General features: G+C 45.6%; 1 protein-coding gene across 2 annotated transcripts in view; it reads right to left on the bottom strand.

The window, feature by feature from the left end:
- Positions 1–17,012, bottom strand: part of cntnap3 (contactin associated protein family member 3) — a 218,777-nt gene extending 201,765 nt beyond the window's left edge. For both annotated transcript variants that reach the window (XM_041885548.1, XM_041885549.1), the window contains exon 1: positions 16,808–17,012. In XM_041885548.1, the coding sequence (XP_041741482.1) occupies positions 16,808–16,931 (124 nt within the window). In that variant the 5' untranslated portion in view covers positions 16,932–17,012. The remainder of the gene's footprint in view (positions 1–16,807) is intronic.
- Positions 17,013–18,327: the final 1,315 nt, after the last annotated feature.

The raw sequence follows: 18,327 nt of genomic DNA, 5'->3' as shown, positions 1-18,327 counted from the left end.
ACGACTATCTTCTCTGAGTTAGTGTCAGCACTCAGCAGAAACACATCAATACAGATACATGTTGTAAATAATGCTTGTTTTAACAGTACTAAATTAGGCTTTTGTCGTAACATAAAATACGTGAAATATACAAGCTGCCACTCTCGGTTAGATAGGAGGAGTTATTAGGAGACTCGGTTAGAGGGTAGGAGTTATTAGGAGAGTCTTGCCTTGCCTTGTCGACACCCTCCAACTCCCAGCCCTTCTTTGACATTCTGAGCTCGTACTTCCATTTCACTCCCCAGGCAGAGAGGCTGACCCAGTGACAAATGTGGGTCAGAACTGAAGGAACCCTCTTCTTCAAGCTCTGTTCATTCTCTTCTCTTTTCCCATCTTCTACCCTCCCCTCCCCTCCTCTCATCTGTTCAACTCTGAGCATTCTATACAGTATCTGAACACTCCAAGCCAAGGTGTGCCACTGCTGGGTGAAGGGCAGGCACCTCAATATTTTAGTGGAGGGCAGGCACCTCAATAATAACTCCTCCTCTCTAACCGAGAGTGGCAGCCTGTACTCCATTTAATCATAAAGTGCGTCCCAAATGACTACTTCTATCCAGAGCCCTATGGGCCTGGTCAAAAAGAGTGCACTATAGTTGGTAACAGGGTGCCATTTGGGACGCATACATATTATTCTACTGCTAAGGGCCGTGCAGTAAAATGGAGTGAGTAATTAGGCCCGTAGCTAGAAAAGTGAGTATTATTATTTCTTTTAGAAGACCTGGTCCCCTGGCTGTGCTATTCCCATAGAAATATGTATATTCCACTCGGTACTGCTGTACTAGCACACAGCTAATGGGGAACGGAGAGGGCATGTGTTGAGGAGGTTTGGGGGGCTCTGGGAGTGAATGCAATTAGTAATACAATTATAGACTACACTCAATTATAGACTACACTCAATTATAGACTACACTCAATTACATACTACACTCAATTATAGACTACACTCAATTATAGACTACACTCAATCACAGACTACACTCAATTACAGACTACACTCAATTATAGACCACACTCAATTATAGACCACACTCAATTATAGACTACACTCAATTATAGACCACACTCAAATACAAAGGCGTATGAACGCACGCACATGCACATGACACACACATACACACACACACACACACAAGCCTCTACCCTGCCAATAAGCTTGTGGGTGACTGTCAATCAATGGGTGATGGTCTACCAATCTAATTTTGGTATAGTCCTGTAGCCCTCTTACCCTTACCTCAGATTACTTTGTAGTCAGGGGACAGAGAGGTAACCGATGCACAGAGTCCTGCTATCTGTAGCCTTGATCACTGCTTAGCTTTGAACCTATGAAGACGCTGATGGAAAACCTCTTCAGAAGTTCAGACTAACTCTACCTGTCACGCCCTGACTCAGGGGACCTTTATTTGTTGAGTCAGGGTGTGTATATTCCGTGTTGTGTTGGTTCTATGGTTTAGTATCTAGTATGTCTATTTCTATGTTGGCCGGTGTGGTTCCCAATCAGAGGCAGCTGTCGCTCGTTGTCTCTGATTGGGGCCAATACTTAGGCAGCCTATTGGCACTAGTGGGTTGTGGGATCTTGTTCCGTGTAAGGTATGTTGTTTGTATGCTACCTTGGACTTCACGTTTCGTTTGTTGTTTTGTCGTGTGTTTATTCGTTTAAATAAACATGTATGCTTATCACGCTGCGCCTTGGTCCGTCCCGTTCGTCAACGATCGTGACAGAAGATCCCACCAAACGAGGACCAAGCAGCGTGTCCAGGAGCAGACAGCCTGGACCTGGGAGGAGATCCTGGACGGTAAGGGATCCTGGACTTGGGAGGAGATTCAGGCCGGGATGGATCGCCATCCTTGGGAGGAGACCGTGGAGGCGCAGTATAGAGAGGAGCAGCGGCAACGCGGAAGGCGCCGGCCGAGGAAGAAGCCCGAGAGACAGCCCCAATATTTTTTTTTTGGGGGGGGCTAAAAGGGTGGTTGGCGGAGCCTAGAGGTAGAGCAGAGCCAACTCCCCGTACTCACGCGAGGAGGAGTGTGACTGGGCAGGCTCTGTGTTATGCGGAGCTACGTACTGTGTCGCCAGTGTTCCGGCACAGTCCTGTACGTCCTGTGCTAGCACCACGCACGTGTCGTGCGAAGATGGTTATTCAGCCAGGACGGGGTGTGCCGGCTCAATGCTCCTGGTCTCCAGTACGCCTACTCAGCCCGGCCTGTTCCTGCCCCTCGCACCAAGCCAGTGGTGCGCGTCGCCAGCCCGGCCCGGCCTGTTCCTGCTCCTCGCACCAAGCCAGTGGTTGTGCGCCGCCAGCCCGGTTCGGCCTGTTCCTGTCCCTCGCACCAAACCAGTGGTGCGCGTCGCCAGCCCGGTCCGGCCTGTTCCTGCTCCTCGCACCAAGCCAGTGGTGCGTGTGTCCAGTCCGGCACGGCCCGTGCCTGTTCCACCGGTGCCTGGTCCGGCACCGGTCAGCTGCTCCACTCCGGAGCCAGAGTAATCCGCTCCACCGGGATCCAGTCCAGCTCCGGTTAGCTGCTCCACTCCGGAGCCAGAACAATCCTCTCCACTGGGGTCCAGTCCAGCTCCGTTCAGCGGATCCACTCCGGAGCCAGAGCAGTCCGCTCCACCGGTGCCTGTTCCAGCTCCGGTCAGCGGCTCCACTCCGGAGCCAGAGCAATCCGCTCCACCGGGGTCCAGTCCAGCTCCAGTCAGCGGCTCCACTCCGGAGCCAGAGCAGTCCGCTCCACCGGTGCCTGATCCAGCTACGGTCAGCGGCTCCACTCCGGAGCCAGAACAGTTCGCTCCACCGTCGTCGGGTCCAGCTCCAGTAAGCGGTTCCAGTCCAGACCCAGACGTCAGCCCCTCTCCAGGTTCAGGGTCTCCCATACCAGGGTCCAGACAGGGCTTGGTACTTCGTGGGAGGAAGGAGAGGGGAAGCAGCGCGCTGAGGTCCAGACCAGACCAGGGGCACAACAGGGAGGTGGAGAGTAAGTGGTGGTCACGCCCGGAGCCGGATCCGCCTCCGAGGTGGAACGCCCACCCGGCCCTACCCTGTTATGTTTATGTGGCGCGGTCGGAGTCCGCACCTTTGGGGGGGGGGTACTGTCACGCCCTGACTCAGGGGACGTTTATTTGTTGAGTCAGGGTGTGTATATTCCGTGTTGTGTTGGTTCTATGGTTTAGTATCTAGTATGTCTATTTCTATATTGGCCGGTGTGGTTCCTAATCAGAGGCAGCTGTCGCTCGTTGTCTCTGATTGGGGACCATACTTAGGCAGCCTGTTGGCACTAGTGGGTTGTGGGATCTTGTTCCATGTTGTTTGTATGCTACCTTGGACTTCACGTTTCGTTTGTTGTTTTGTCGTGTGTTTATTCGTTTAAATAAACATGTATGCTTATCACGCTGCGCCTTGGTCCGTCCCGTTCGTCAACGATCGTGACACTCCCTCCCAGTCATGTTTACAAAGTCTGTATTTTGGTGAGCCTGAGTTAACTTATAAAATATTGAGGTGCCTGCCCTCCACCCAGCAGTGGCACACCTTGGCTTGGAGTGTTCAGATACTGTATAGAATGCTCAGAGTTGAACAGATGAGAGGAGGGGAGGGGAGGGTAGAAGATGGGAAAAGAGAAGAGATTGAACAGAGCTGGAAGAAGAGGGTTCCTTCAGTTCTGACCCACATTTGTCACTGGGTCAGCCTCTCTGCCTGGGGAGTGAAATGGAAGTACGAGCTCAGAATGTCAAAGAAGGGCTGGGAGTTGGAGGGTGTCGACAAGGCAAGACAAGACTCTCCTAATAACTCCTCCCCTCTAATCGACTCTTCTAATAACTCCTCCTCTCTAACCGATTCACCTAATATCTCCTCCCCTCTGACCGATTCTCCTAATATCGCCTCCCCTCTGACCGATTCTCCTAATATCCCCTCCCCTCTAACCGATTCTCCTAATATCTCCTCCTCTGTAACCGATTCTCCTAATATCTCCTCCCCTCTAACCGATTCTCCTAATATCTCCTCCCCTCTGACCGATTCTCCTAATATCTCCTCCTCTCTAACCGATTCTCCTAATATCTCTTCCTCTCTGACGATTCTCCTAATATCTCCTCCTCTTTGACCGATTCTCCTAATATCTCCTCCCCTCTGACCGATTCTCCTAATATCTCCTCCCCTCTGACCGATTCTCCTAATAACTCCTCCTCTCTAACCGATTCTCCTAATACAGTATCTCCTCCTCTTTGACCGATTCTCCTAATATCTCCTCCCCTCTGACCGATTCTCCTAATATCTCTTCCTGTCTGACCGATTCTCCCAATACAGTATCTCCTCCTTTTTGACCGATTATCCCAATACCAAATACCTCACTCTCCAACTACCTCAGGCTCCAACTACCTCAGGCTCCAACTACCTCAGGTTCCAACTAAGGTGCATGAATTGCAATAAGGAAGCATTTCTATTATCTTCCATTGTTCTCCTATATTGCTAAATTTCTTTCCACTACGCCTCTCCTGACTGTAGCCATTTTAAACTAAAGCCTGAATAATAATGATGATGAAAAAGATGAATGATGAATACAAATGATTGAAAACAGATAGCAGGAACCTGTCATTGCTATCATTACTTTGATGATTTGATGTTGCAGGTGGCTCAGATGACATGCATGGTCAATGCTATAATCATTGCTAACAGCGGACAACAACAACAGCTAACAACAGCCCTGTTTTTGTTGAACACGTAGATTGATGGAGATTGACAGATTATTCAGATCACTGCTCCACTGGTCCGTTATTGTGTTACAATGGTTCTTTTTAGAAATTACATCAACTGTCGCAACTGCCGTACTGCAGGCTAGTATTAAACAGCTGTTGGGTGCATGGTAGCCAATGGCTGAATGGTAGCACACCTGTGCTATTTCCCTGTAAGCGTCCCAAATGGCACCCTATTCCCTTCAGTGAACTACTTTTGACCAGAGCCCTATGGACCCTGGCCCTGGTCAAAAGTAGTGCACTAAATAGGGAAAAGGGTGCCATTTGGGACGCATACCCTGTCAAATGTCACAGCTGTGATTTTATCTGACATACATGAGTGGAAATGGAAAAGAATATTGCATATTGAACAATAAAATCAGGTGTTGTTGTGAATGATGACTGTATGAATGTGAAACAACCGCAGCCTAATCTGTAGCAGCAAGGTTGGCTATTCTAGTTAGTACAGTGGAGTAGGACTGAAGCTAAAAGAGGCCGCGAGAACAATTGGACAACCTATAAAGAGTGCCACCATGACAGATTTTTGGTCCAGTACCAACTCATCTACGATGATGACAGGGCTGTGTGATGAATGCGTCCATTTTGAGGGTGCCAGGCTTTTGAAGAATTTGGCCTTGAGCTAATACAGAATGGCCTGGGTCAGAACCAAAGATAGATGGACTGCAGTTTTCTGTCAATTTCCTGCTTAAATACTGCTCTCTGGATTAATAAATCTAGATTCATAACTGTCAGAGCCAGACTCAAGTTCACATAGTAAAAAAATATAAAAAATACGACCAGCGCTAGCCGGCGCTACCTTTGTATAACCTTGACTTCATAAGATCCCATTCATGGCTCAACTTCCCCAACACACATTTTCATAAATGACAGTAAAGAAGAAATATGAGGGTGATTTATCCTCTCCTCACTATCCGCTTTCCCCTTCCCTCATTCAGCCTCTGTGAGACGCCACCCTTCTCATGAATCATGATGGACAGTGGGCTTCGCAGGGAAATACCTACGCCACACAGACAGTTGCACCAAATTGATTTTATTCACTGGTTTATGTTCTTCACAAAACAAACAACCAGCTCATTGAAAAGTAATACATTTCGAAGAGGCAGGGAGCTGTGTGCTGCATATGAAGCACTGAAGCACCCGGTAGGTCGGTTTACTGGCCAAATATACATCATTTCCACCCCAGGCACATTTCTTTACTTGATTATTAATCTTATTGTCTGTGGGAATAGTTGAGGAGGAGTGGAGGAAGGAGGTCATTGTCTGACTCTGAAGTCTAAGTGTGCATCCCAAATGACACACTACTCCCTATTTTTGCCCAGAGCCCTACACTCTTAGAAAAAAGGTGCTATCTAGAATCTAAAATGGTTCTTCGGCTGTCCCCATAGGAGAACCCTTTGAAGAAACCTTTTTGATTCCAAGTAGACCTCATTTGGTTCCATGTAGAACCCTTTTGGGTTCCATGAAGAACCCTTTCCACAGAGGGTTCTACATGGAACCAAAAGGGGTTATCCTATCAGGACAGCCGAAGAACCCTTTTGGAACCCTTTTTTCTAAGCGTGTATGGGCAAAAGTGCAGCTTTATATAGGGGATAGAGTAGCATTTGGGACATGGACAAAGCCTAAATTAGAGGCATAAAAAGTTTCCCCACAGCCTCAATCACCAGCCAAACTCTCTGCTTGTTCCTAAACACCTTTGGGACACATACAGTTGACTCACAGCCAAAGAGGTCATCTCTCTCCACAGTTCCCTCCTGCCCCAGCCAGTCGACTTTAATTGATTCTGTTACCTGTATAGAGTCTTACTAAAAGCCTACTGAAATCACACAGTAATGACTTATGGGAGAGTAGTACTGCATATTGTCAGTGTGAGTGTAGTCTCTACCCACAGCTATGTCTCTTTGGGCCCTGGTCAAAAGTAGTGCACTACATAAGGAATAGGGTGCCATTTGGGACTCAACCTTGGGACGCCATAATTCTGGCAAGCAAGAGTAGTGTGGGTGTGACTCACTTCTATCTGTGTACACACTCAGGGTAGGGGACTGAGGTGTCATGGTGTAATTTGCCATTAGGCCATGATTAGAAGGAGCGCTCCACTGACTCCAGATCAGCTGTGAGAGGAGATAAAAGCCCTGAGAGGACTGGAAATATGCCTAGTACCTCGGATGGAGGGAGAGAGAGAGAGAGAGAGAGAGAGAGAGAGAGAGAGAGAGAGAGAGAGAGAGAGAGCTCAAAGACATTGCTCCTGCATTTTTCAGCATGTTTTTACAAGAAATATAGATTTAGAGTTAGAGAAACTTGGATTGTTTGGCAGGGACATATACAGGATGCTACCCTCCACAACATAACCTTCATTCCAAACAAAAACTCCAAACCTACAACCTGATTTTGGACGGAATTACCTGGAATTACCTGGAAGGCTTTCTACTACCAAGGATTACTATTCCCAAACTATACAGCAAATGCTCTGGCAAACAAACAGAAACCTGAAAACACCATCCAACCTGGAACTGAGTGAGTAATGTTTAGTTTGAAGCTATTTTTTACTTTAAAAAACCAATAAGAAAAATATATTACAATGATATAGTTTACTTTATAAGGACTGAATGCTAAGTCTACCAAGCTTGCTAGTACAAAGATATACAACTTCAATTAGCACTGAAGTGTGAAGTGAGATGTGTCAAACCCCTTGAGCCCAACAATGGCAGGAGAGTTGCACAGTCTTCCCCAACCAAATGGAGAGGCCTTAGAAGCACCCTCCCTCTGTTCAGAGGTAATTAAAATACAGTACCCTCTGTATGTAAAGAATGAAAAGACACAAAAAGAGTACAAAATGAAGCTCCTTATGGGAAATCAAGAGACACTTTTTGCTGACTTTTATAAAAATGGGAACATAAGCAACCTTATCTTCCACACAGACCACCCCCTTGCATGGCGCAGTGCTATATTAGCACAATACCCCTCTTTTAAGAGGGGGGGGTGTTAGCGATGGGTGGAAACTCAGGATACTAGATAACGAGGACTCTGAGTCAGCTAATATAAATCTCTATAAATCTGGAACAGTATCGGTACAGGGCAACCCCAAACAGTTCCAGCTGGACTTTCACCTAATCAAATAAATAGCTCAGCAGGAGAAGCTCTCCCTTGAGAAAAATACCCCCACCCTGAGTGGGTCAGACCAGACCCCAAGCGGAAAGTCGACCTCCCAGCACAGAGTACTACTCCCTCATTGAAATGAAGGATACATTCACCCAGCTGGAGGTAAGGCAGGTGGAGCTGGAACAGCAGGTGATTACACTTCAGTCAGCACAGACCCAGACAACAGTCCAGCACAACAACACCCCCTTAACTAGACCTGGAGAGCTGGAGGTGGAGAGAGACATATCTGCACTCTGGACTGTGGTGAGACAACATCAACAGGAAAAAGAGCAGGAGCAGGAGAAGAACAGAGCACTAGAGGAGAGGATCAGAGTGCTAGAGGAGAAGGTAAGAATGATGACGGTTGACAGAGAACAACCCATTAGAGAGCTGGCCACCCCCATAGAGAAGGAAGCAGAACAGCCCACCTCAGATCCTGGCCAAAGTCTCGACACCGCAGCAGAACAGTACACCCTAGACCCTGACCATAGCCTCGACATCACAGCCGGACAAACAAATGAAGAACCCTAAGCCCAGGGGATCCCAACCCCTCTGAGCACCTCCCCTGTCAGCCACCCTGATAGCCCTCCTGATGACCCCCCCACACCCACTGAGGACATACATAGTTGTACTCCTTATGGACTCAACGGGAAATACATACAAGAAAATAAACTTTTCCCAAATACACAGTGTTTAACTCTGGTGTCCAAACACCCAGTGCGCCCTAGACCCTCTGTCTGAGGACCAACTAGGATCACCCAGCCACATAATAATACACACAGGCACAAACGACCTGAGAACACAGCAGGAAAGGGTGGCCACAGCACTCAAGGGAGTGATAGAAAATGCTTATTCTACTTTCCCCAACGCACAAGTGGTTATCTCAACCCTGCTACCACGAAAAGACTTCCACCCTGCTACCATACAGCGGGTAAACGCAAGTATTTCCCGTGACTGTGCCTCAAAACCAAATGTCTACCTGGCCCACCACTCCACCCTGGACTTGAACAACCTTTACGACCAGGTCCACCTATACAAGGCAGCAGTAACCACTTTCGCCCAGACACTAAAGGATATTGCCCTCAACCGCAGACCCAACACCTCACACAGGAGCAACAGATCAACAGACACCCCGCCAGACCAGTGAGACACTCTCCCAGACCTGTGGGACCCCCCCCCCGCCGAGAGGACCTACATCCAGACCACAGCACCACCAGCCACATCCACACCCCCACTCCCACCCCAACCAATTAACCCCCCGCCCCAAGTCAACCATGCCCACACCCCATTTAGGCCCCCTCAGATCAGACCTATGCCCCTCCTACCCACCCAATGCCCCCCACTCCCGCAAAGAGGGCCTCAACATGAGCAGGCAAACAGGCCCCACTCTTACACTAGCCCAAGCCAATGGCATGTACCAGATTCTCAGCAGGCTCTGCTCACAATTACTGGCCTGAGGCCAAACCACACGACCAACAACATTAGACACTTTATGGAACACAAAGCCTTCACTATTTCATATTGGAATATCCAAGGCCTGAGGTCATCTGCCTTTGGCTTAAAGAGCAGGAACCTGGACTTCACCAAATAAATCGGAAATACAGACAATGTCATCCTACAAGAAACATGGTATAGAGGAGACGGACCCACTGGTTGCCCTCTAGGTTACAGAGAGCTGGTAGTCCCATCCACCAAACTACCAGGTGTGGAACAGGGAAGGGACTCAGGGGATATGCTAATTTGGTATAGAGCAGACGTAACTCACTCTATTAAATTAATCAAAACAGGAAAATTTTACATTTGGCTAGAAATTCAAAAGGAAATTCTCTCAACAGAGAAAAATGTCCTCCTGTGTGCTACCTATATCCCCCCACTTGAATCCCCATACTTTAATGAAAACAGCTTCTCCATCCTGGAGGGGGAAATCAATCATTTCCAGATCTAGGGACATGTACCAGTCTGTGGCGACCTAAATGCCAGAACTGGACAAGAACCTGACACCCTCAGCACACAAGGGGACAAACATCTACCTGAAGGTGACAGCATTCCCTCCCCCATATGCCCCCCTAGGCACAACTACAACAACATAACCAACAAAAACGGGTCACAACTCCTGCAGCTCTGTCGCACGCTGGGTATGTACATAGTCAATGGTAGGCTTCGAGGGGACTACTATGGTAGGTACACCTATAGCTCATCTCTTGGCAGTAGTACTGTAGACTACTTTATCACTGACCTCAACCCAGAGTCTCTCAGAGCGTTCACAGTCAGCCCATTGACACCCCTATCAGACCACAGCAAAATCACAGTCTACTTGAACAGAGCAATACTCAATCATGAGGCATGAAAGCCAAAGGAACTGAATAATAGTAAGGAATGCTATAGATGGAAGGAAAGTAGTATCGAAACCTACCAAAAACCAATTAGGCAACAACAAATTCAATCCCTTTTAGACAACTTCCTGGACCAAACGTTCCACTGTAATAGTGAAGGTGTAAACTTGGCAGTAGAAAACCTAAACAGCATATTTGACCTATCAGCTTCCCTATCAAAAAACAGAAAACCGAAGAAAAGTAACAACAATGACAAATGTTTTGATGAATAATGCAAAAACCTTAGAAAGAAATTGAGAAACCTATCCAACCAAAAACATAGAGACCCAGAAAACCTGAGCCTACGCCTTCAGTATGGTGAATCACTAAAACAATACAGAAATACACAACGGAAAAAGAAGGAACAGCATGTCAGAAATCATCTCAATGTAATTGAAGAATCCATAGACTCTAACCACTTCTGGGAAAATTGGAAAACACTACACAAACAACAACACGAAGAGCTATCTATACAAAATGGAGATGTATGGGTAAACCACTTCTCCAATATGTTTGGCCCTATAACACAGAACAAACAGCAAAAACATATACATGATCAAATGCAAATCTTAGAATCAACTGTTAAAGACTACCAGAACCCACTGGATTCTCCAATTACATTGAATGTGAAATGAAATACAAACCCTTCAACCCAAAAAGGCCTGTGGTGTTGATGGTATCCTCAATGAAATGATAAAATATACAGACCACAAATTCCAATTGGCTATACTTAAACTCTTTAACATCCTCCTTAGCTCTGGCATCTTCCCCAATATTTGGAACCAAGGACTGATCACCCCAATCCACAAAAGTGGAGACAAATTTGACCTCAATAACTACCGTGGGATATGCGTCAACTGCAACCCTGGGAAAATCCTCTGCATTATCATTAACAGCAGACTAGTTAATTTCCTCAGTGAAAACAATGTACTGAGCAAATGTCAAATTAGCTTTTTACCAAATTACCGTAGGACAGACAACGTATTCACCCTGCACACCCTAATTGACAAACAAACAAACCAAAACAAAGGCAAAGTCTTCTCATGCTTTGTTGATTCAAAAAAGCTTTTGACTCAATTTGGCATGAGGGTCTGCTATATAAATTGATGGAAAGTGGGGTTGGGGGAAAAACATACGACATTATAAAATCCATGTACACAAACAACAAGTGTGCAGTTAAAATTGAGGGAAAAAACACACACATTTCTTTCCACAGGGCCGTAGGGTGAGACAGGGATGCAGTTGAAGCCCCACCCTCTTCAACATATATATCAACGAATTGGCGAGGGCACTAGAACAGTCTGCAGCACCCGGCCTCACCCTACTAGAATCTGAAGTCAAATGTCTACTGTTTGCTGATGATCTGGTGCTTCTGTCACCAACCAAGGAGGGCCTACAGCAACACCTAGATCTTCTGCACAGATTCTGTCAGACCTGGGCCCTGACAGTAAATCTCAGTAAGACAAAGATAATGGTGTTCCAAAAAAGGTCCAGTTGCCAGGACCACAAATACAAATTCCATCTAGACACTGTTGCCCTAGAGCACACAAAAAAACTATACATACCTCGGCCTAAACATCAGCGCCACAGGTAACTTCCACAAAGCTGTGAACAATCTGAGAGAGAGGCAAGGCAAGAAGGGCCTTCTATGCCATCAAAAGGAACATAAAATTCGACATACCAATTAGGATCTGGCTAAAAATACTTGAATCTGTTATAGAACCCATTGCCCTTTATGGTTGTGAGGTCTGGGGTCCGCTCACCAACCAATAATTCAGAAAATGGGACAAACACCAAATTGAGACTCTGCATGCAGAATTCTGCAAAAACATCCTCTGTGTACAACGACAAACACCAAATAATGCATGCAGAGCAGAATTAGGCCGATACCCACTAATTATCAAAATCCAGAAAAGAGCCGTTAAATTCTACAACCACTTAAAAGGAAGCGATTCCCAAACCTTCCATAACAAAGCCATCACCTACAGAGAGATTAACTTGGAGAAGAGTCCCCTAAGTAAGCTGGTCCTGGGGCTCTGTTCACAAACACAAACAGACCCCACAGGGATAATGGCCCATGTTTACTTCAACGCTTCCCACAGTTGTGTCAAGTTGGCTGGATGTCCTTTGTGGTGGACCATTCTTGATACACACGGGAACCTGTTGAACGTGAAAAACCCAGCAGTGTTGCAGTTCTTGACACAAACCGGTGTGCCTGGCACCTACTACCATACCCCATTCAAAGGCACTTAAATCTTTTGTCATGCCCATTCACCCTCTGAATGGCACACATACACAATCCATGTCTCAAGGCTTACAAATCCTACTTTAACCTGTCTCCTCCTCTTCATCTACACTGATTGAAGTGGATTTAACAAGTGACATCAATACGGGATCTTAGCTTCACCTGGATTCACCTGGTCAGTCTATGTCATGGAAAGAGCAGGTGTTCTTAATGTTTTGTACACTCAGTGTACACTGGATCATGTTCAAATACCCAACTGAATTTGTGCATCAACCTAATTCAATCTTCATGCCATATGAAAAAGAAGCAATTCACATAGCTGTGTGTTGGGCTCTTAACTGTAAAGGACACTGTGTACACACATAAAAAACAAGTGATCTAGGAGCGATCTATAAACAGTCGACTGCAGGTCTCCAGCTGAGAACTACTAAGGTTCTTCCCCCGGCTACAGCGACTACGGTGGCTGTCTCTCTCTCTCTCTCTCTCGTCTTGAGGGTTGGACCAAAACGTTGCGGAGCTCTGATTAAGCCTGGTGCTCTCACAGACCCTCCACAGATAAGAGGATAGCGTTGGAATAATTCAGGGATACTCATTTAACATTTAACATTTAAGTCATTTAGCAGACGCTCTTATCCAGAGCTCTAGTCTTTATACAATACACAGTATACTGTACAGTAACCATCCCCCATCCTCCCTATAAACAGCATCGCCAGGGAAACCTTCAACTTATAGTGTCGGTCAAGGTAAGATGCTCTCATGAGATAGCCTCAGAATATTTTATAGATGCACATCTACACATGTAGGATGTTAATTTGAGCCAGATTGCTACAGCAGGAAAATAAACCTGCAGCAACAGGAAATGTGAATTATCATGTGGATTATAATTAATTGACATTTTTGTAGGGGTTGGTACATTTTACGTAAGGGAAAATCAAATCTTAAATGTCAAAGTTCTCCTGCAACAGGGTGATCAAATTAGGATCCTACATCTGTATTTTTTCATCCAACCCATGAGCAACATAAACAAGGAGACATGAACCTGATAGTGGAGCGTGAGGGTGAGGGCGAGGGCAGACACTCTCATGGAATAGCCTCAGAATATATTAGGGATATGCATACTTACACAACACGCAGTAAAGTACAGCCTCACACACCACATAACTAGGTAGACCTTAACCTGCCATTGGAGAGCGAGGGCACACCCTCATGAAAAGTACTAAACTGACTACTCAGCCATATGCAGTTAGTGTATGATGAATCAGCAAGTTGTTTGATGATACATGCTGTCAATTGGCCAACACATCGAATAACAAAGTCCTGTTCTCCAAAGATGCAGATGGACTGAAGCAGCCAGGTGATTGTGTCTTGGAATACAGCGGACAGCACCAGCCAAGCATGAGGTGAAAGGAGGAAACATATACTGACGTGTTAGCATAAAAAAATGCAGTTATGTCATTGATGTTTGACCTCTTAATAGGCCTAAATCAAAGTATTGAAAGCTTATAATTTTCTATGGCAATCACATCAAGTAAAAACAAAAATGTTTGCACCGCTGGGAGAAAAACAACTCAAAGTCAGCGAGGCAACATCTACAGATATTTAAATATATATCCTTTGGTTTGCTGTCATTTGGTAACATATCCATTATGAATAGTAGACGGCAGGTAGCCTAGCGGTTAGAGCATTGGGCCAGTCACCTTGTCGGCCTGAGCCGACAAGGTGAAAAACCTGTCAATGTGCCCTTGAGTAAGGCCCTTAACCCTAATTTGCTCCAGGGGTGCCGTACTACTATGGCTGACCCGGTAAAACAACACATTTCACTGCACCTATCTGGTAAATGTGACAATAAAAAAACAGGAAAATGTCCCTTGGCAATTCATCTGAAACTCACACAGCAACTTCACGGACAGCCAGTGTCTTCACTTTAAATGTGCTGAATTTATTATAACACAGTTGTTCACTCTCACAGTGATGGACCAGGGCTCATAGGGCTCCGGTCAAAAGTAGTGTGTGTGTTAATGTGTTTGTCTGGATAGGGAGAATCAGGCAGGGTCTGTGACACAGAAGCAGGCTCCAACCTTGTCCCCAACGGCACCCTGTTCCCTATATAGTGCACTACTTTTGACCGGAGCCCTATGAGCCCTGGTCAAAAGTAGTGCACACTATATAGGGAATAAGGTACCATTTGGGACGCAGGGAACTCTCACTCAGGGATGCACACAGTATGGTGAGCACTCAGGGGCGGACTGGCCATCTGGCATTTCGGGCATCAATGAAAGAAGGGGCCGGTGTGTTAGAAATGCCAGGGCCAATTTCTGGTCCCAGTCCACCCCTGCAAGCAGTAGAGCAGTGGAGGAGTGGAGGGCCAGGGGCTTGCAAAATGTACAGCCATCTGCTCCAATTACAATACATATGTATCTCATTACCAACCACCAAACCCTTCTCACTCTCACTGCTTATCTGTAGCTCTCTCTACCTCTCTCTCTCTCTCTCTCTCTCTCTCTCTCTCTCTCTCTCTCTCTCTCTCTCTATCCCTCTCTCTACATTTCTCTCGCTCTACCACTATGTCTCTCTCTCTCTCTCTACCTCTATGTCTCTCCCTCTCTACATCTATGTCTCTCTCTCTCTCTATCCCTCGATGTCTCTCTCTCTCGCTCTCGCTCTCGCACTACCTCTATGTCTATCTCTCTCTACATCTGTCTCTCTCTCTCTCTATCCCTCGATCTCTCTCTCTCTCTCTCTCTCTCTCTCTCTCTCTCTCTCTCTTGTCTCTCTCTCTCTCTCTCTCTCTCCCTACCTCTCTCTACATCTCTCTCTCTCTACCTCTACCTCTCTCTACCTCTATGCCTCTCTCTCTCTCTTCATGTTGTACAAACATGCTCACACACACACACGCTCACACACATACACACACACACACACACACACTCTCACACACACACACACACACACACACCATAACTAGACAGGTGCCATGTTAGTTGCAGGGAGAACACATAGGTTACACCTGGTGTTGCCTGTAGGCATGGCATGCAAAATGACTTCCAATTAAAACTTGTTTTAAATGTATTTCTCTAAAATTACAGTAACTGAGAGATCATTCCATTACCCCACCTGTTATCTACAATTATCTGTGAAATTCTAATATTATGTTTTCTTGCCATTTGCCAGCTGTAGCCTATGTCCGTAGGTCCTGCAATGCATCTATGTGGATCAAGCTCTCAACACAGCTTGCAGGGAAGTAGCCCTGCACCTTCAGAATCGAAGCAGCAACCCCAGCTACACTGATGATCAGAATCAGAGGGTTAATTTACACAAGCACTAGTTTACTGGACCATTTCTCTCTCTCTCTCTCTCTCTCTCTCTCTCTCTCTCTCTCTCTCTCTCTCTCTCTCTCTCTCTCTCTCTCACACACACACACACACACACACACACACACACCATTCCGTGGGACCCCTTTGAAAATAAACTTGTTCAGGACATTACCCAGTATGTGGGAAATTAAGCCTATGAAGTGGTCGAAAATAACAAATGCATTGTTCTTTTGAACGTTGATTAATGCAACCTATGATAGGCTATACATGCAGTGGCCAGGCTTCTGATAGGCTACTCTTCCTAATAGTGTATCTTCAAGTGGATAATTGTATCCTTTTTTGACCCTGTCGCATTTGGTGTAGCAAATACATATTAGCAGGGATAAGCACTGATACCATAACCATTCCACTTAACCGCAGGGTTATAGCCTAATAATAACAGCTGCAAAAAAAAACATGTACACTGCTCTCCCCTGCACTGCAAATTCTGACAGCCCAATGCGTGTTTCCTTTTGACACGCTGGATGGGTTTGCTGCGCATTTCTGTGAAGTCAAAACATCATCATCCATGGCGGGTATCCACATGGCTAAAGGGAAAGCTCTGTTTAATCCATGACAGGCAATACATTTTTCTGAAAAGCATATTCAAGCACTCGGCACAAGAGGTTTAACACATTAACTACAGTGCCCAAACGAATACATATCAATTATGTCACCGCTGACTGTGGTAATCTGTCAACAAAAAGTTGACAGATTATATCCCCATAATACAAGTAACAAATAAACCACTATAGGTTTATATCCCCATAATACAAGTAACAAATAAGCCACTATATTAAATCACTCAGACTATATACAAAACAGAGAAAAAACTTGTCTTAATAAGTCCAATACATCCCGCTCTGCTTAAGTTGCAGGAATCGTGTTGTGTGTGTGAAAAAAACGCAGGAGTGCCCACCTTTTCCAATTGCCCCATATGAACACCAGAGAAGAACGGCGAGCTGTAAAATCATTCCACTGTTTCTTCTGGTCCCCAAATCCATGTTCGAAACGAAAGGATGCTGCCGGAGGAGAGCGACCATTCCTGTCCTCCTCTAGCTCCGTAAATGATTCGCGTGTGCCTCTCTCTGTGCTGCCTGTGCGTCCGCTCTGTGAAGTGCTCTGCTCACGTCATCCGGCTGCTGCCGACTCAAGGAACACTTCATTGCATTCTTTGCATGGAAAGCTGAGAGCGAAAAAGAGACACACCTCTACAGCCCAGCATCTTTTCAGTAGCACATATTTTAAAGTGCCCACTAAGCACCGACTTCAAGACCAATAAACTATAAACATTCCTGGACTTAATGTTCTCTGCTATCAATTAACATCATTTAACATTTAGCCTGAGTCATGATTGGTTGGACTAAATATAGTCATTTGTGAGATAGGTAGGCCGTCGCGGTGGCAGTGAGGAGCGAGGGAGACTGATATATCATCGAATAAATAAATATAGGCCCCAACTTTACAATATTTACAAAATAACAAACCGGACGATGAACATACCTCACATGGGACAGCACCTACCCAACCAACCACTTACTGTACCTGTGTAGCCTATGGCGACAATAGGAAACGATGGGTTTAAAGTAACTGTCCAGTGAAAATGTCGCTTTTAAAAGCGCATAATCTGTTAACTCATACCCAAATAATGATGTTGACTCATCATATACTTGTTTTTGTGTCCAAAGCATACATTTGAGAAGAAAAAACCCCACTTTAATAAAAACCACTTCAAACTTCAAAAATGCTTGCTAAGTCCTCACAATAAGCTGCTTTTTAATATACTTAATAAAAAAACTATTGGAAGGAAAACTATTTCACTCATATTGTAATTCATTATAGATCATATTTCATGGACAGCTATTTTAAATCACTGGTTTAAACACCCACACCAGTAAAAATTCACTTTTCCGAGCTTTAAGACAATGTCCAGAGCTTAACACACGATTTAAGTCATTAAGTCATCCTTTTAGTCAAAGTATGATAGCCTATATTTGGGCTTGAAGCCCATGGGGCGGTGCACAATTGGCCCAGCGTCGTCCAGGGTAAGGGAGGGAATGGCCGGCAGGGATGTAGCTCAGTTGGTAGGGCATGGCGTTTGCAACGCCAGGGTTGTGGGTTCGATTCCCACGGGGGGCCAGTATGAAAAAATAAATAAATAAATAAATAATAATAATGTATGCACTCACTAACTGTAAGTCGCTCTGGATAAGAGCGTCTGCTAAATGCCTAAAATGTAAATGTAATGAAGCGACAAATTCTAACTGCCAACTTCGTCCAAATCCATGTGACTGCGGTGTCTTTTCCATTACATGATGTACACATTCTTTTCAGCCTACTTTTTGTTTCAGGGCTGGGTTTTATTTGAACACTACCACCCACCAGCATGACATTGTTTATTAATCAGAAACTGATGCAAAGTTATTCCTCTTCATGACT

Source organism: Coregonus clupeaformis, chromosome 9, assembly GCF_020615455.1.
Source record: "Coregonus clupeaformis isolate EN_2021a chromosome 9, ASM2061545v1, whole genome shotgun sequence".
Taxonomy (NCBI): domain Eukaryota; kingdom Metazoa; phylum Chordata; class Actinopteri; order Salmoniformes; family Salmonidae; genus Coregonus; species Coregonus clupeaformis.
This window is presented reverse-complemented; position numbering and strand designations above follow the sequence as displayed.